This window comes from Rissa tridactyla, chromosome 20, assembly GCF_028500815.1.
Source record: "Rissa tridactyla isolate bRisTri1 chromosome 20, bRisTri1.patW.cur.20221130, whole genome shotgun sequence".
Classification (NCBI taxonomy): domain Eukaryota; kingdom Metazoa; phylum Chordata; class Aves; order Charadriiformes; family Laridae; genus Rissa; species Rissa tridactyla.
Window position 1 is genome coordinate 5975863 of NC_071485.1, and position 18500 is coordinate 5994362.

The following is an 18500-nucleotide window of genomic DNA, read 5'->3' on the forward strand; positions in this document are numbered from 1 at the left end:
ACTCACCAGCTGGTCCCACTGAGTCACCCCTTCCAACCACCTCTCCTTTCCGTGGCCCACGGCCATTTCGCCGGTCCCTTGGTTCCCATTGACTCACCGCCGCTTATCCGAAGCTCTCCCTGCCCTTTCCATTCCCATCCCGGTCACTTCTGGTCACTGTGAGTCCCCCCCCCCAGTCCTGGTACCCACCTTCCTCCTCACCAGCACCCCATCATCAGCATCCCCGATGAGCTGCAAGGAGCATCCTGGGGAGGGACCAGCAGCTCGTGGCCCCCAAAAGCCTCCCCCAACCTGTGCAGAAATGCCATTGCCAACCCTGAGGATGCAGGGAGTATTTATTTTTCCAGCGGGAAAGGATTCCCCCCACATTTCTCACCCCGGCTGGCATTTTCCGTGTGTTTTATTCCACAGCCCGTGGGAGAAATAGCAAGTGATTTGCAGAATTTAGGTGTAATCAAGGGCTCAAATATATTCCTTCACGCTTCCCGTCCATCCCTCCGTCCAGGTTCATTTTCTCCAGCTGCAATAATGGGAAGCATTTAGGAATGAGCCTGCAAGGCTTGGGAAGCATAGGGAAATGGGATTTTTGGAAGCATAGGGAAATGGGATTTTTGGAAGCGTAGGGAAATGGGATTTTCGGGAGCGGGGAGGCGCGGATCCTGGCGCGTGCCGTGCCGCCGGCGCACCCAGAGCCGGGCTGAACGGCTCCGAGTGGAAAATTCCTGTCGGTTGAGCACGGATTGTGGTTCAACAGGTTTTAGTCCCAGCCCCTTTATTTGTGTCAGGGCAAAAACTCATCCCTAGGGCATTTGTTTGGATCACATGGGCGAGCATATAAAAATGGGTCCTACCTGTCCAGGCCAGTTAGCACCTTGGGAAAGCGAAGGCAGCTGCTGGACCGGAGGGGAGAAACGCGGGACGGTGCAGAGCCGGTGCACGCAGGTAACCGCGACGGCTGCCCGGAGCAAATTTAACCCCTATTTTTTCCCCAGGGCTTTGCCAGGGCCAGTCCCGGTAGCCACGCTGGGGTATGGCGACGCTGAGGGCTTTTCCCCCGTGCCGGGGAGCTGCGGGGGGTTGGAGGGGGATGCAAAGGGGTGTGAAGGTTGAAGGTTTGGAAATGGGTCGGTGGGTTGCACTGGAACGGAGGCAATTTGTGCCACAGGAGTGGCTTTAAGTGCCACCACGGGCCGTTTCCAGCCTGTTGGGCTGTGGGCTGGTGCAGAGCCTCCGCAGCGGGTGACGCTCGCAGCTCTTGGTTCCCTCCTTGCCCCTTCGCTCCCCTTCCAGCTGTGGAGAATTGGGCTGCCGGCCCCCGACGGGGCTCCGCCGGACGCGTTGGTGGCAATCGGGGTTTAAGGAGTAGCCCGTGGCCAGTGCGGGTAGAGAGGAGAGCCCTTGGCCAGAGCCACGCGCGAGAAGACACCGAGGTTGGGGGGGCGAGGAGTCCTCCAGCGTGGGACGGATGCCACCCTGCTGTCCCACGGGAACGCAGCGGATAAAACCGGTGACTCTCCACGGCTGCTGTTTGCTGCTTCAATATGGGGTGTTGACGGCTCCTTGGCAGGGTGTTGGGAAGTCCACGAAGCCACCTGGTGCTGCTGTCACCTCCCTGGCCATCCCCTGCTGCCTGCGGGGCGACAGGCAGCACGGTTTGACCGGGAGCCGTTGGGGTAGGAAGTGGTTTTGGGGGCCGAGGTGCCGTTTCACAAGCAAAAGCACGAGGCACGGCCGCTCTCCCAGGGGCCACCACTTGCCACCGGGCTACACAGCTGGGAAAAAGGGTGATGCTCCCCCCTCACCCACCCATGAGCTTCTGCCGGGGGCTCTGGGACCCCAGAAGTTTTCTCCTTACCCAGCGTTGCTCCTTCCCCTCCCTCTGCTCACCGTCCCTCCTGGAGACAGTTGCTTAGAGACGGACTCCTTGCTCTTTGATTTTTTAATTAATTTTTTCTTTTTTTTTTTAAACGTGGAGATATTCAGGACCCCACAGAGCCCCCCACCCCAGACCATGCTCCGTGCCGGGTGCTGGCTGCTGGGGACAAGACCCAACAGGTTCCACGTTCCCCTTCTCGCTGAGCATCCGTCCCCGAGCTGCGGCAAACCACGCAGCCACCCACCCCGCACCCATCGCACCTCCCCGGGTGTCACGTGGGAATTAATTCCTTGGGGTTTTTTGCTCGGGGGGGTTTATTTTCCTCCCCTGATGAAGGCCCTGGGCTCGATGACAACCCTACCAGCCTATTTTTCGCCCTCCTCTTCCTAGCAAGAGAACCAGGAGGAAAAGGGAAAGAGAGAAGCCACAGGATGCGCCGTTATAAGAGGAACTTTCCCCAAATAGAAGCTTTTTGCAGTTTTTTCACGAGGCGTCAGCAGCTCTTAATACTGTATGAAGCTGTGAATACTGCATGAAGCCGCCGGCCAGTGGGGAGCCTGTAAATGTCTGGGGCTGCAGCTTCACCCCTCCCCGAGCACAGGGCCGGCCGTACATACCCAAAATCCAGCTGGGATGGGGGGGAAAAGCCGCTGGAAGAGCAGCCTTAGCTATAATTTCATATCAGCAGCGCTTTCTGCATCAAGCAGGGCGGTGAATCCAATATATCCCAGCTGGAGGGTGCAGAAATCCTGCACGCTGTGGACCGAGACCTTGAATTTTGCCCTGACCTGTTTTTCAGCTGCCAAAGATCCGGCAGGAGAGCCCCAGATGTTCATTAGCTCTCCACGGGGATAAAGGGAGGGACGCTTTGCTGGTAGAATACGTTGCGTTTTACAGGAGTACACGGCTCCTGCTGGGTTTAAATATTTATAAACCCAGTGATGAATCCCTGAAATTCTGCAGTGGTGTGGATGGCAGGATGAGTTATCAGCCGCGGCGTATCAGGTGGCTGTATTTCAGGGCTGGGAGACGGGATTCGGCTGCGCACGCAGTGAATTTCCAAGGCGTCCCGATCTCCTGGCTCAGAGATACCCCCTGCTGCTCTGGCAGGACAGGGGATGGAAGATGCAGAAATGCTCTTTTTGCTTGTTTTAGACTTTCCCCTCTGGTATCGGCTCTTTTCTGGACTCTCCTTCACAGTCCGCTCCCCGCCAGTGCGGTGGCACATCCCATAGTGCCGTCTCCAGTGGCACAAGGGTCCCTTTGCCCCCATCGCGGTTGGGTTGGACTTTGCCTTTTTGCAAAGTGCTGCTTGGAGGCTGGGTCCAAATGGATATTCAGCTCATAAAACCCATTTTTCTGGGCTGTGGCCTCCCTGTCTGGCCGGTGAGGGAAGGCTGAGCCCTCCCAGTCCTGCGGCGGGGCTGGGGAGCCCACCTGGAGCTTCCCTGAGCAAGGAGACCCCTTGGAGCATCCCCTGGGAAGAAAAGCTGCGGGATTTGGGGGTTTCAGGGCAGCGAAATGGAGGGGTGACTCTAATTGCTCTTCCCAGGGAAGGACCCAGCACTGCTCTGGGTCTCCGAAACCCACGCCCTGGTAGAAGCCAGGCTTCTGCTGGTTTTGCCAGGAGCGGAGCCCGGGCTGGACTCTGCTCCAGCCTGACGTGTGCTGGCAGCTTTGATCCGGTGCCGGCGGCAGGAGGGGACATCCCTGCTGCCCTGCCTCCCTCCGCAGCTCACAGCAGGGGAGTGCTGCTCAAAGCAAACCTGCCGGCGGGCTCGGTGGCCTCCTGGCCACCCTAGGAGCCAGCCACGTGCCCGCAGGGAAGGCTCCTAGCCCAAGGGTAAGGCGCTTGGAGAAGGGGGGTGGTAGGTGACCACCCTGGAGGCTGTCACTGGGACACCCAGCTTTGGTGAAAGGGGTGGGTGTTGCATATATCTGTATATCTCCATCTATATATCTCCCCCCTGGGGTGAAGGTGGCGGCGTGGGGACAGCAGGGCTGGCAGCGAGATGTCGGGACGGCGGGCAGAGCCGCTCGGTAGATGGGGGACAGCCCTCTCTGTCCGTGCAAGGCCACTCCTTGGCCATGCACTTGGCCACTTGCCTTCCCAAAGGCTTTCTGTCCCCGGCGTAGGGGGGTGCCACCATCCAGGAGGTGGCTTTAGGTTCTTAGGGGTGTTTTCACAGAGCCTTACCACCCTCTCCTTTCAGAGACTGCCAAGAGAAAGCGATGGAAAGCCCAGGGAAAGGCAGCCCCGCCGGGAAGATGACTGCCATGGCTCACAGCCTGTAAGTACCCTCCTGCCGCCGCGCCGGCTCCTCCAGCCTCCCCGCGCTGGCACTTTTCCTCCAGCCACTTTCTCCAGGGAACTTTGCTCTTTGCTCCCCTCCAACACGCACCGTCCCCACGGCGTCTCTTTTCCACACACACCCCCCGCCGGATAAGGTGGAAAACTGGTGGCAGGGCTTAGGGAAAGGCAGATCGCCGGTGGTGGGGGGCTGCGGGAACGCGTGGTCCGGGGCTGCCGGAGGGTGTCGGGGTGTCTCCCCGCTGCAAATCCGCATTTGCCGGGGTGCTGCCGGCGAGGGATGCATTGCCTTGGTCTGTCACAGCCCTTCAGCCCTCCACAAGGTGAATAATGGCTGAGCTCAGATTTATTTGGGGGTGAGGGCGGGGGGCACGGGTGGGCAGAGCTGGGAAGGCTGCAGAGCGTTGGCTGGCTGCTCCGAGGAGCGAGAGGCGAAGGGGTTTGCATCCCTGTATCCATGTCCCCCCGCAAGATGCGGGAGCAGCAGGGCAACCCCCGGCCCCCATCAAGGCTGGGCAGAGGTGCAGGAAGCACCTCGAAACGCTCCTGGAATTAAAGTCATAAAGTTTACAGGGGAGGGCACGGCCGGAGCAATGTCCGCTGGTGTCTGCGGTATCTGGGGAGCTTCTTCATTCCTTGCCGGGGAGGGCGAGACGGAGGGAGGAGGATGCTACGGGGTGAAAACGGGTGCCAGAGGTACGAGCTCACAGTTTGACCCGCAGTGCTCGGCCGTTGGGTTTGGAGCTCTTTGCCTGGGTGATTACGGAGCCGGGCAGATGGGAGCCCTTTGGGACCAGTTCAAGAGGCTTAAATCAGAGAGAGACGTGGGAGCAGGGAGCAAACGGCCTTTTAATTACAGCCCTGCCGGAGGCAGCGGTGCTGAGGGAGGGCAGATGTCGCCGTGCCAGCACATGGGCAGAAATTTTTCCCTCTGAGGGTGGTTTCCCTGGCCCAGGTTGCCCAGAGAAGCTGTGGCTGCCCCATCCCTGGAGGGGTTCAAGGCCAGGTTGGCCGGGGCTTGGAGCAACCTGGGCTGGTGGGAGGTGTCCCTGCCCAGGGCAGGGGGTGGCACTGGGTGGGCTTTAAGGTCCCTTCCCACCCAAACCATTCTGTGATTCTATGATTCTATGCCGTTCTGTGGGCAGATGTGCCATGCCATGGGTAGCTGTGCCATGCCATGGGTAGCCATGCCATACTATGGGTAGTCATGCCATACTATGGGTGGCCATACACCGTGCCACTATGGGCTTGCTAGGGAGTGGTGGGATGCAGCGAGTTGGCCGAGACTTGTGTTTCTCCTCCTCCGGAGCAGAGGAACAGCCACATGCTCCGTAGATGTCCCCGAGCCCCTTCCCCTGCCCGGTGCCCTCCCCGGTGCCCGCCGCCACCGGCTCTCTGCTCCCGGCAAAGCCTCCTCCCGGGAAAGGGCCCGGAGCGAGCGCCGCAGCCCCGGGGTGTTTCGACTGCGAGTGACAATTGTGCTTTTGTTTTGCCTGGCAGGGAGGGGGGCAGGCGGGAATTCGGCTGCCCAGAAAGCTGCCAGCAAGTCTTTACGCCACAATTAAGCACCTGCTACAAGAGAGCAAATAAGCCAAATCATGCGGGCTGGCAAAAAAGCTTTACGTGTTCCTTCCCCGTGACCCACTCCAAGAAGAAGAAAGCTCCAAGCTGCAGCTCGGCTGCTGGCAGCTCCCGGTTGCAGGGGAATAAATAGCTTTGCCGTGAAGCCGAGAGCTTCGCCGCCGGCTCGCGGTCCCGGCGTGGGCACGGAGGCAGCGCCGGGAGCTGCTTATGCCCGGCTCGAAAGCCAAAGGGCTCCCCCCTCCCCAAATAAGCGACTCCATCTCCTTCTGCTATGGAGAGAGAGATCCCCGTCCTGCGAGTTAGGTGAGGCAGGGGGCCGGGGAGTGGGGAAAGGTGCTGGGGGATTACTGGGGGGGCCGTGCCGGGCGGCTGCCAATGCAGAGGTGCGAGGTGAGGCGAGCGCGGCGGTTTTGACGTCGGGTGACGCGGCGTTGCATCCGTGCCGGCCACGCCGCGGGCTGCCAACCCGCCGGCCTGATCCGGGCGGAAAGGGAACCGGGAAGAAGGAAGGCATGGGGGGGGGGGCGGGGGGGGGAAGGCCAAGCTTAAGCATGGCTCGGCGGAGGCGATGCCGGGGGGGGGGAACACACACACCACAGGCAGCGGAAAGCCTTGGGAGAGGATGGCGAAGCATCACATGATGCGGATATACGGGGTCAGAGCAGCGGGGCCAGCGTTGCCAGACGCCTTCCCGGCAGCCACGCTGCAAAGATGACTCTTGAGTTTTTTTTATGCCCTGAGGGGGGGTTGGGGGGCAGCCCTGGGGGGGGGGGGCTGCGGGGTGAGGAGGGGGCTGCGAGGAGCGCTGAGGGCTGGGCGTTCAAAGGCAGTACGGCAGCGTGTGGCCTGTGCTCGGGGAGCACGGATGGATGGCTCAGTTCTGCGCCCCCCCCCGCCAACCCCGCCACCGGGAAACAGCCCCACGAGAGGCTGGGAGTGCTCGGGCCGGGGGAGGGGGGTGTCTGGGGCTTGTGAGCAGTCGCATGAGGGGTCTCCCCCTTTTGCACAGCCCCATCCTCAGCCTGGCAGCACCACCAGCACCGTGTGCGGCCCAGCTGGGACCCCGGGGGGGCGGGGGGGGGCAGCCCTGCGCAGCCCCCGTGCAAGAAGGGGAGGGGGAAAGGTGCTCAGAGGAGGGGGCAGGCAGGGGGTGCCCCCCCCTTCCCGGTGGCGAGGGGGTCGGGTGGGGACGGAGGATGAGATGCAGGGGGAGGACGAGGGTCGGATGCACGGATGATGGAGGGCAGGGTGGGGGTCCCATGCAGGGGAGGGTTAGGGGCAGGATGGAGACCTGTCCTGGGCAGGACTGGGGGGCAGGATAAGGGTCCCCCATGCAGGGCAGGATTGGGGGGGGGCAGGATGGAGACCCCTGTGAGGGAGGGTTAGGGGTAGGATAGAGACCCATCCCGGGCAGGACTGGGGGGCAGGATGGGGGTCGCCCATGCAGGGCAGGATTGAAAGTGGGGGGCAAGTTTAGAGTGGGGGGGCAAGTTTGGAGGGGGGGGCAGGATGGGTGTCCCCCATGCGGGACAGGATTGGGGGGGGCCAGGATGGAGACCCCTGCGAGGGAGGGTTAGGGGCAGGATCGGGCCCCCCCCCGCTGAGCCGCCCCATCGCCGCTGCCGGCCCGCAGCCCCCCCCGCTCCGTGCACCCCCCCCCGCTCTGTCTCAGCCAATGGGCGGCCTTGGGTGGGGGGGGGGGGGGGTGGCGGTGAGGGTGGGGGCGGGGCTTTGGTCGGGGCCGCTTGTTTTTTGTGAATGAAAAGGCGGGGCGGGCCCGACTGCAGCGCGCCGCTCCGCGCAGGGCTCCGCGCAGGGCTGGAGGCGCCAGCGGGCCGCGGATGCGGAGTGTTGCGGGGGGGCGGCGGCGGTCGTTGAGGTGCCGGCATGGGCCCCCGCGCCCCAGGCCCTGAGCCGCGCAGCGCGGCGCCCAGGCGCGCAGAGAACAGCCGCGCAACTTGCGCCGTGGCCATGTCCGGAGGGGCGAGCCCGGCCCCGGCCCCTGGGAGCCGCCGCTTCGTCTGTGTTGGTGTAAGTACCGCGGATCCCACCTCCCCTACCCTCCCCACCCTCCCCCCCGGCCCCCGCTACCTCTCCGCACCCCGCTCCGCCTCCGCGCATCCCGCCCGCCCCGGCTCCGGGGACAAGGCGAGGGCCCGGTCCCTTCGCGATGCGCCCGCCGCCGCTTTGCGATGTCCCTCACCCCCGGCCTGGGGGCTTCCAGCACCCCCCCGGCCCCCCTTGCGATGCTCCCCACCCGGCCCCGGGGCAAACCGCACCCCAAAATACCCTTGCGAGGCCCCGCACCCCCGGCTTGGGGGCTCCCCGGCCCCCTTGCGATGTCCCGCACCCCCGATCCGGGTGCTCCCAGCACCCTCGGCCCTCTTGAAACGTCCTGCACCCCCGATCCGGGTGCTACGAGCACCCCAGACCCCATTGCAATGCCCTGCACCCGGTCCTGGTGCTCCCTGGCCCCCTTGCAACGTCCCGCACCTCCAATCTGGGTGCTCCGAGCATCCCTGGCACCTTTGCAAAGCCCTGCACCCGGCCCCGGTGCTCCCGAGCTCCCTCACACCCGGCCTGGGTGCGCTGAGCACCCCCAGACCCCCTTGCAATGCCCCATACCCCCAGCCTAGCTGCTCCCCAGCCTCCTTGCGATGTCCTGCGCCCCTGATCCGGGTGCTCCGAGCACCCTCGAGCCCCCTTGCAATGCCCTGCACCTGGTCCTGGTGCTCCCTGCCCTCCTTGCAATGCCCTGCACCCCCAATCTGGGTGTTCTGAGCTTCCTTGTCCCCCTTGCAATGTCCTGCACCCCCAGTCTGGGTGCTCCAAGCACCCCCAGCCCCATCGCAGTGCCCAGCTCCTGGTCCTTCGGCTCCCTGCCCTCCCTCTGTACCCCCAATCCGGGTGCTCTGAGCACCCCGGGCCCCTCTTGCAATGCCCCATGCCCCTAGTCTGGGTGATCCGAGCACCCCCAGCCCCTTTGCAAAGCCCTGCACCCCCAGTCTGGGTGCTCTGAGCACCCCTGACCCCCTTTTCAATGCCCCACACCCCCAATCTGGGTGCTCCGAGCACCCCCAGCCCCTTTGCAAAGACCCGGTGCCCCCATCCCGCCGTGTCCCCTGTCCCCGGTGCGGTGGCCAGTTCCAACCGTGCTGCAGCCCCGCTGGGGGCCCCGTTCCCGCACCACCCCCCCACTGCGGCCTGCACAGCCCCGGCTTCATCCCCGAGGCTGCCCGGGCCCCATCTCACCCCCACCCCAAAGCAGCCGGGAGGATCACGGGGGTTGCCATGTTATTTTTGTGCATTGCTGCTGGTTTGGGGCAATTTCCCCCCAGTTTGGGGGCTCTCCGTCCCTCTCGAGGTGCGGGATGGAGGATTTTTAGCCTGGGAGTTGCTAGGCGACGGCTCCCGGGGGTGATGGTGCAGTTGCCGTGGCAACCATAGGCTGGGCAGCCTGGAAGGAGCAATTTTGGGGTTTTCCATGTGTGTGTGTGGGTGATTTGGGTGCCTGTGGTTTGGGTGGGGGGCTGCAGCGGGCAGGGAGAGCGGGGCTGGGGGGGCGCTGCTGCCCAGAGGAGCCCTGCATCCCAAGGAAAGGCGTTTGCTGGGGGGGGAGCTCCGATGTTTCGGCATCTCAGGTTATTTCTTGCTCTCCGGTGGGTTTCAGAGCCGTCCCCAGGAGAGAGGTGGGGGGTGGAAGGCAGGGAGGGGGGGGCTGCGGAGGTGGCAGCTTGGACCTGCCAAAATTGTCCCTGTGAAAAGGCTCAGCCCCCTCCCGGGGTGATGTCTGGTGGGTGGGGGGCTGTGAGCCACCCCCGTGGGGCCACCAGAGTTCCCCAACGTGCTTCTGCTTTATTTGGAGCCTTCGTTTTGTGCCCGCTGCTCTTCCCCTCTTCCCTTCCTCGCCACAGGCGCTGATCCCGTTACCATTTATCCCTTAATTCCCTCGGTGCTCTGGATTTTCCGAGCAGGCTCCCAAGCCCCCCGGCGGTCGGCTGGGTGCGAGCCGAGGTCCCCACGCGGGGCAAGCATCCAGGTTGCCAGCCACGGTTGTCATCTCCGTGTGCCTTCTCCCCCCCTCTCCCCGCATCGCCTGAATGAGCTCGGTGGAATTGGGAGCGCGGCTGGCCCTAAAAATAACCCCAGCGAAGCGCTAACAACCCCCCTGGACACCCCCCGATCCCTGGGAGGAGCGGGGGGACCAGGGATGCTGGTGGAGGGGGATGCGTGAGATGGAAACGCATTTCCAAGGGCTAACGGGGAAGGAGACAGCGTGCCCTGGCTCCTTTTCGCCCCAGGAGGGTGCGATTCCCGGTTTGCAATGCCCTTAGCAGACAGCATTCCCCGCATCCCAAAGGATGGAGGGGACGCGGCAACTCGGCGAAGTTTTGCCGTGGGACCCGCCGACGCCAGGGCGCTGGCACCTCGAGCCACCTGGATTTGCGCCACCCGCCTTTTGCCGACGCTTGCCCACGAGGCTGGTGGCCCGATCCCGCCTCTGGCTAGCCACCTCCTGCAGGCTGGTGTAGCCAGGTGTGCTCAGGGAGCTTGGCGCGTGGGAGGGAGGTGCTAACATTGGGAAGTCCTTGCCAGGCTGCTAGTTTTAGGGAGCTGCGTCCGTGGTCCCCGCGTGCAGGGCTCGGTTGCCATCGTTACCGGGTATTTTAGCTCACTGGAGCCTTTGCGCTGGTGGTTTATTATAGCAGCTCGGGAGGCCGGTGCCGGGAGGGGGTGACAAGGGTGAAGAGATCCGCGGCTTCGGGGAAGTTCAGAGCAAATTGGGATGTGGGGTGTCGGGTGGGTTTTTTTTTTGTCCTTCTCCCCTTTCGCTCCATCTTCCCCCTGGAAATCTCATGCATCCCTGGTTTAACGCGGCAATGAGTTAATTCTGGCTGATTTAGCCAGGTGGCACACCTGGGCACCCCCGTTTGCAAGGATACGGGCGCTTTGCGTCGGCTTCGTAGCACCCATAGCACCAACCTCCCTCTCGGGAGGGTTCGGTGGTTCTAGGAGGCCCAGCTGGACCATCGCTGGTCCTGGGAGGCTGAGCAATACTGGGAGCCTTCCCAAACCCGACGGGTGCTGAGCCCCCTGGAAAAGTAACGAGTTTTTTCTCCTTTGCTGCTCTGGGGAGCAAACATCCCCTCTGGGAACGGGGTGGGAAAAAGGGGGTGTGGAGGGACCAGATCCTGGTGCTCCCCCCAGCCAGGCAGGCGGCGAGGCTGGCAGTGCCGGGGCGTGCGCTCGGTCAGGCGGATCTGGAAGCTTCGTTTGCAAACGCTGGAGAGGGAGAAAGGGGAAAGGAGGAGGGGTGAAAAGGGAAAAAAAAAAAAAAAGAAGAAAAAAAAAAAAAAAAACCCAGCCTCATCTCACATGAACAAGCATGAGCCAGGGCCGGAGAGACGGGGAGGGAGGAGAGTCGAGTCTAACGCAGGGCATGTGTCTGACGTGCGGCAGAGCGACGCACGCTGCCATGAGAACATTAAATTTTAAAGGGGACCGGCGGGGAGCGCGAGGCGGGGAGGGCTGGGCAGCTGCCTTCGCTCCCTGCCTTCGCCGGGGCTGCCGGCCGCTGCAGAGCTTCCCCCGCGCTGCGAAGGGACGGCGGCTCCGAGCGTGAGCATCAGCAGCATCCTGTTGCTTTGCCTTCCCCGGCATCCCCTTCCCCGGCATCCCCTTCCCCCTCATCCCCTTCCCCCTCATCCCCTTCCCCCTCATCCCCTTCCCCCTCATCCCCTTCCCCCTCATCCCCTTCTCCCCCTTTCCCGTCCCCTTCTCCCCCTTCCCCATCCCCTTCTCCTTCCCCATCCCATCCCAACACATCTCCCCCCCCTCCCCGCCCCCCAGCTCATCCCAGCCATATTTGCTGACCCCCTCCTTCCCTCCGCCCCCCGCAGGTCCCAATTAATGGATTCTGACATGGATTATGAGAGGCCAAACGTAGAAACTATCAAGTGCGTCGTGGTCGGGGACAACGCAGTGGGCAAGACCCGGCTCATCTGTGCCCGTGCCTGCAATGCCACGCTGACCCAGTACCAGCTCCTCGCCACCCACGTGCCCACGGTGTGGGCCATCGACCAGTACCCGCGTCTGCCAGGAGGTGAGAGGAGGGATGCCGGGGGTGGGGGGGACTCGGCCCATGGATGCCCCACGGGAAGCCCAAGGAGATGGAGTTGCATCCTCCCCGTGGGGGAACTGTGAATTCCTCCTGGCCTGCAGTGGGGACAGCCCCGCTCTCGCAGGGCTGAAGGACTCAGGATGGTGTTTCCGTTCCCGCAGGTGCTGGAGCGCTCCCGGGATGTGGTAGACGATGTTAGCGTGTCCTTGCGGCTCTGGGACACCTTTGGTGACCACCACAAAGACAGGCGCTTTGCCTATGGCAGGTAGGGGAGAGGCAGAGCCTCGTGCGGGGAGGGAGGGCAATGCCGAAGCACGGCGGGGTTGGCTCCATCGCCAAGCTGGACCTTGACCCTCCTCTCCTCGCAGGTCCGACGTTGTGGTTCTGTGCTTCTCCATCGCTAACCCCAACTCCCTGCACCATGTGAAGACCATGTGGTACCCAGAGATCAAGCACTTCTGTCCCCGCGCGCCCGTCATCCTGGTGGGCTGCCAGCTCGACCTGCGCTACGCCGACCTGGAGGCCGTCAATCGGGCACGGCGACCCTTGGCCAGGTGGGACTCTTGTGCCCCGTTGTCCATGCCTGCCCAATGCTTTCTCCTTACCACGCATCTGAAGAGGTCTCTTCGTTATCTCCCCTCTTTTTCAGGCCAATCAAACCTAACGAGATCCTTCCCCCGGAGAAGGGGAGGGAGGTAGCCAAGGAGTTGGGGATCCCCTATTACGAGACAAGTGTGGTGGCCCAGTTTGGCATCAAGGACGTCTTTGACAATGCCATCCGTGCTGCCCTCATCTCCCGCCGCCACCTGCAGTTCTGGAAGTCCCACCTCCGCAATGTGCAGCGACCCCTGCTCCAAGCCCCCTTCCTGCCCCCCAAACCCCCTCCGCCCATCATCATGGTCCCAGACCCCCCTTCCAACAATGAGGAGCGCCCAGCCCACCTCTTGGAGGACCCCCTGTGCGCGGACGTCATCCTGGTGCTGCAAGAGAAGATCAAAATCTACGCACACAAGATCTACCTCTCCACCTCCTCCTCCAAATTTTACGACCTGTTCCTCATGGACCTGAGCGAGGAGGACCAGCAGAGCACCACGGGGCATGGCTTCGGGGTGGCCGTCACCGCGGCCGCCGAGCGGATGCTGCACCAAGAGGAGAGGCACCACGGGCGGGATTTCCTCCTCCGAGCCGCTAGCTTTGATATCTGCGAGAGCACCGAGGAGGCCGGATCCGGCCAGCGAAAACCGTGCCTTAGAGCCTCCACCAGTGATGGCATCCTGCGGGGCAACCGCTACGAGAACGGGGAGCGCGGGCTGCGGCGGGGAAGGGACCTCTCCTCTTGGAGCCGGGCTTTCACCAGCATCCAGGAGGAGATGGCAGAAGACCCGCTGACCTACAAGTCCAAGCTCATGGTGGTGGTGAAGATGGATGCTTCCATCCAGCCGGGTCCTTTCCGGGCCGTGCTGAAGTACCTGTACACAGGGGAGCTGGATGAGAACGAGCGGGACCTCATGCACATTGCTCACATCGCTGAGCTGCTGGAGGTGTTCGACCTCCGCATGATGGTGGCCAACATCCTCAACAACGAGGCGTTCATGAACCAGGAGATCACCAAAGCCTTCCACGTCCGGAGGACCAACCGGGTGAAGGAATGCCTGGCCAAGGGGACTTTCTCGGGTACGACCCCGGGCCGAGGGGGAGGACCATCCGTGGCACCCCACCTCATCCTCGGATGGATGGGGGGCTCGGAGCTCCTGGCTTTGCCCCATGCGTGAGCAGGGCAGCCGTGCCGCGGGTCAGCAGGCGCTCACTCGCCTTCCCTGGGGTTTTTGCTCACGCTTTGCATTTCTGGGATTTTTATAGCTTTTGTTTTTTTTTCCCAGAAAGTGGGAGTGTAATGGCCCTTCCCCAGGGTTTCCTGCTCCCCGGCCCGTCTGACAGCTCGGTTTATTTACGGGAGAGCAGCAAAAGCGACTTCCTTCCCTCCCGGGCCCAGATTTTCACAGGGTCATCTGATTTATGAGGAGTACCGTGCCCTTGGTAGGACTTCCCCAGCTCTCCACCAAGCACCACGTGCCCCCGGCTTGTGCCGTGGTGCTGCGGGGTGACATCCCAGGGGGGAACGTGTGAACATGCCAACCTCCCTCCGGCCGAATTTGTTTCAGGAGGATGGACCTTGATGTGGTCGAGCTGTCACGGTCAGGGGACAGATGCGTGCTGGCCCCTGGCGCACCTCGGGGAGAAGCCCTGGTGCGGGGGGGAGGCGGGGGCAGGAGATCCCTATTGTCCTTCCCAGCTCCCCCAAGGACTCGAGCTCGGGCAAGACATTTGCCTCCTGGGTTTTCCCCTTTGTGTCGTGGTGTGCCTTGGGAAAACCCCTCAGAAGAGCCGGAGCGTCCCACCGTGACCCTTCCCTGAGCTCCTCCGAGCCGGTGGAGGACGCTGGGAAAAAAAGAAATAGAGATCTTTAGGACAAAGTATAGGATATATGTTTTGTGGAAGGGGATGGCTGAGCCCCAGGTGATGGGGACAGTCCCAGTAGCATCCCTCTGCTTGTCCCCAGATGTCACCTTCGTGCTGGATGACGGTGCTATCAGTGCCCACAAGCCCCTGCTCATCTCCAGCTGCGACTGGATGGCCGCCATGTTCGGCGGCCCCTTCGTGGAGAGCTCCACCAACGAGGTGAGGAAAGAGCCCAGGATTTGTCCCGGGAGGGTGGGACAGCTGGGGATGGCCGTGGGGTGACAGCCGGTGCGTGTCCCGCAGGTGGCACTTCCTTACACCAGCAAGAGCTGCATGCGGGCGGTGCTGGAGTACCTCTACACCGGGCAGTTCAGCTCCAGCCCCGACCTCGACGACATGAAGCTCATCATCCTCGCCAACCGCCTCTGCCTGCCACATCTGGTGGCCCTCACCGGTGAGTCGGGGTGGCTGCAGCAGGACGGGGTCCTCCCCCTGTCCCCAAGCTTGGTGGCAGCTCAATGCGTTCACTGCCACCCCATCCCAGCCGCCCTGTAACCCCGCGTGTCCCCCACAGAGCAGTACACCGTCACCGGTCTGATGGAGGCAGCACAGATGATGGTGGACATCGATGGGGACGTGCTCGTGTTCCTGGAGCTGGCTCAGGTAGGACATGGTGGGACAGGACCCACGAGGTGCTGGGTGGTGCCATGCAGAGGGGTCCGGCAGTTCTGGGGGATGATGGAGCCCTGGAAGAGAGGACAACCGGGTCTGGTCTTGGATGTCCGTGGAGGAATAGGGTGAATTCCTCCTGCTCCCGTGGTGGCTCTGACATGGGCTCCATCTCTTCCAGTTCCACTGCGCCTACCAGCTCGCCGACTGGTGCCTCCATCACATCTGCACCAACTACAACAACGTCTGCCGCAAGTTCCCCCGGGACATGAAGGCCATGTCGGGAGGTGAGTGGGGGCCAGGGCGGGGTGACAGGGGTCCTGGTGGTCCCGGTGCTGTCCTCACACCCCCCGCTTCTCCCCGCAGAGAACCAGGAGTACTTCGAGAAGCACCGCTGGCCGCCGGTGTGGTACCTGAAGGAGGAGGATCACTACCAGCGGGCGAAGAAGGAGCGGGAGAAGGAAGACTACCTCCACCTCAAACGGCAGCCCAAGAGGCGGTGGCTCTTCTGGAACGCCTCCTCCTCTCCTTCCTCCTCTCCTTCATCGTCGGCAGCCACAGCCTCCTCTTCCTCCCCCTCCTCCTCCTCCTCGGCTGTGGTTTGAAAGCCCGTCCTTGCCCTGGCTCCAGCATCCCTGGGAGGAGACGGGGAGGAGGAGGAAGAGGGGGATGACCTGCCCCAGCGCCAGGCGTGGAGCGGACGCCACCGGCCGCAGCCCCGCAGGACACGGCGGGTAGCGGGGGGGCCCGTCCCCACGGAGGGGCTCGGGGCCGGGCACCAGCCCCCCGGCGCTCCTGGAGCCCTGCTCTCCCCGTGCCGCGGGGACCCAGACCCCAGAGCAGAGACCGAGCAGCAGGAGAAACTCACGTTTACAGGAGCACGAGGGCTGCGTTGTGGTTTTATTTGGGTTTTTGGTTTTTTTTTCTTTTGGATTATTTTTTTTTTTTTTTTTTTTTTGGAACATCAGCAGCATGAGGAAGAAGAAGAAACCTATCCCGCTTCCACTTCAATTTGTAACCAGAAGCTGCAGGATATAGTTTGGTTGCCTGACGGCATCTCAGCACCCCCGGGCAACCGGAGCCGCGGCGGGGGTCCTGCCACCCCCTTCGACTTGCAGCAGGGTCAGGCAGGGTGCAGGGGACCCCCCCCATCCCCAAATGCCTCCGCAGGCACTGCAGCATCCCTCCTTCTGCTCACAAGTGGGGGTCTCTCCTAATTCAGGGAGCGGGAGGGGACAGGAGCCCTAGCCCTCTCCTCCCTGCCTCTGTGACTTTTCATCTTTTTTTTTTTTTTTTTTTTAAAAAAAGAAAACTTAAAGCAAAAAAAAAATAATATAAAACAACCCCAAAACCACTCTCCCCCCCAACCTGCCACACCAGAAACCAACCCCAGGCCCCCAGCTTGGGATTTTAGCCTGGGAGGCTCCATTGTAATAAATGGTATTTTAAAAGCCCGGCGTGGTCCCTGTGTGTTTGGGAGGAAGCGGCTGGACACGGGGCATCCTTGTGCCCGTCTCGGGGTGACACCAGCACCCCCCCACCCCCCACCAGCGCTGCCGCGATGGGCAGGGACAGTGGAGAAGCGTTGCAGGATCCAGCCATCCAAAAAAAAAAAAAAAACCAACAAAAAAACCACAAAGCCCTTGTACAACGAGAGGTGGCTTTATCCATGGAGAGGTGGATTTATCCATCGGACTAACTCTGCATGTCCCACCTGTGTCCTTGTAGGTGCACAACCACAGCGGGTACCGGCAGGAGAAGGCAGCGTGGCTTTGCGGGACCGCCAGGGCAGGGCAGGGGAGCTGGAGGGACCCCAAACCTCCGCTCACCTTCCCCAGACCGGAGAAGGGAAAGCTCCTTTGAGCCTATCCCTGGCAAAGCTGCTGCGGCTGGAGTGAACGTGTAGGGATGGAGGAGGGCCAGGATGGAGCGTAGGGGTGGAGGATGGTGCATAGGGATGCTCCCAGCAGGGATGCTCCCGGTGGTGTCCCCTCCCGCTCCACGTTGCTCCTCTTCCCGGCCGGCCTCGGTAGAGCACTTTGGAGTCACTCGTTTCTCATGCTCATCCTCAGCCACGGATGCAGGAGCAAAGTTGCGGCTCCAGCCAGCTTACACTCGGTGTTTTCACACTTTGCAGCGCCAGCGAGCAGGTAGGAAGATGAGTTTCTTTCCCTTTCGAATCCGGGTGCTCGCCGCTGCTTCCGAGTCCCGTTTGCCTTCCTCAGGCCGGGACCCGAGCCCCCGTGTCCCGGCACTAAATCCTGCACGTGCCTGGCTCTGCAGGAGCTCCCTGCCCAGGTCTGCACGCGTGGGAGGCACGCCGGGACGGGACCTCGGGCATGAAGCCTCCTGGCAGGTCACCGAGAGCTTCTGCTTTCAGCACTTGCCCCAGACCTGCGTCATCGATGAACCAAACTGCAGCGTCATCGATGAACCCAACAGAAGCATTATCGATAAACCCAACCGCACCGCGAAAGCTGGCGGGCAGCTCAAGGGGGGGCTTTCTGGGGCGAGCAGAGCCCTCTTTTTTTCTTTTTTTTCCCCTCACTAAGCACTGCACGGATTCGCAACGCAGCTATCGCAACACGCAGAGCCCTGGCTCGCGGCAGCCAGAGCGGGGAGCACCGTAGACCCCCCCTCCCCCCCGCAGCACAGCTTCGTCATGGGGAGGGGGGCAGCAGCATCGCTCGGCCCCGGGGTCCCAGCCCCTGCCCACGTAAGGGACTGAGATTTCAGCCTCCTAAATTTTGCAGGCGCCTAAAGAGCGCGGGACCCACAGCGTAGGTGTAAAGGCAGAGCCCAGGTTTGCTGCCGAGTTTTTCCCCGGCAGAAGCATCGCTGGTGGGGGCCGTTGCCGGCGGGATGCCGGCGTGGCGGAGCACCAACGCCACGGGCTGGGTCCTCAGTGCCGCGCGGAGCAGCTGCTGAGCGTCTGGTCCAGCTCCTTTGGTGCCCACTGCAACCTAGAACGGACCGTCATCATCGCAGAGCAAGGAGGGGAAAAAAAATCAGATGAGAAACCAGGAGGGTTTTTTTAAAAGTTTTTTTCTTCCTTCATAGACGCGTAAACACTGGAAATACCAAACTGGCTGGGCCAGAGCTCTGTACAAAATGACACAATCATGCATAGTAAAAAAAAAAACCAAGAACTACTATTTTTATATTAGGTTTTAAGTTAAAATATGTAACCTTTACAGTTAATAAATACAGAAATGCAAACTTTCTGCTTGCGTTTTACAGACGGGATTTTTTGGAGGTGTTGGTGAGGAGGGGGGAGAAGGGGCGGCAGCGGGAGGGACGGGCGCTTGGGCAGCACATGGTGGCCCTGGCCATGGAGAGGGGCTGGCGCTGCCCCTCGCGCTCTCCCACCGTGCTGGGGAAGGTCCCGGTGGGCTGGGCTGTACCGGGGCAGCACCACACGGAGCCAGCTCAAGTAACGCAGTAGTTTTTCCAGCCAAGTTGTCCCTGAGCCATGCGGA

At 62.2% G+C, this 18500-nt stretch overlaps 1 protein-coding gene across 1 annotated transcript; it reads left to right on the plus strand.

Annotated features, from left to right (window-relative positions):
* The first annotated feature begins 881 nt into the window (after positions 1 to 881).
* On the plus strand, positions 882 to 18264 carry RHOBTB2 (Rho related BTB domain containing 2). Its single transcript, XM_054224992.1, is given in 12 exon segments — positions 882 to 942; positions 4090 to 4167; positions 11672 to 11858; positions 11860 to 11874; positions 12054 to 12157; positions 12261 to 12446; positions 12542 to 13566; positions 14453 to 14571; positions 14656 to 14806; positions 14927 to 15015; positions 15203 to 15308; positions 15388 to 18264. Coding segments are annotated over 11 exon segments (2280 nt in total). The 5' UTR covers positions 882 to 942; positions 4090 to 4108; the 3' UTR covers positions 15627 to 18264.
* The last annotated feature ends 236 nt before the right edge of the window (positions 18265 to 18500 follow it).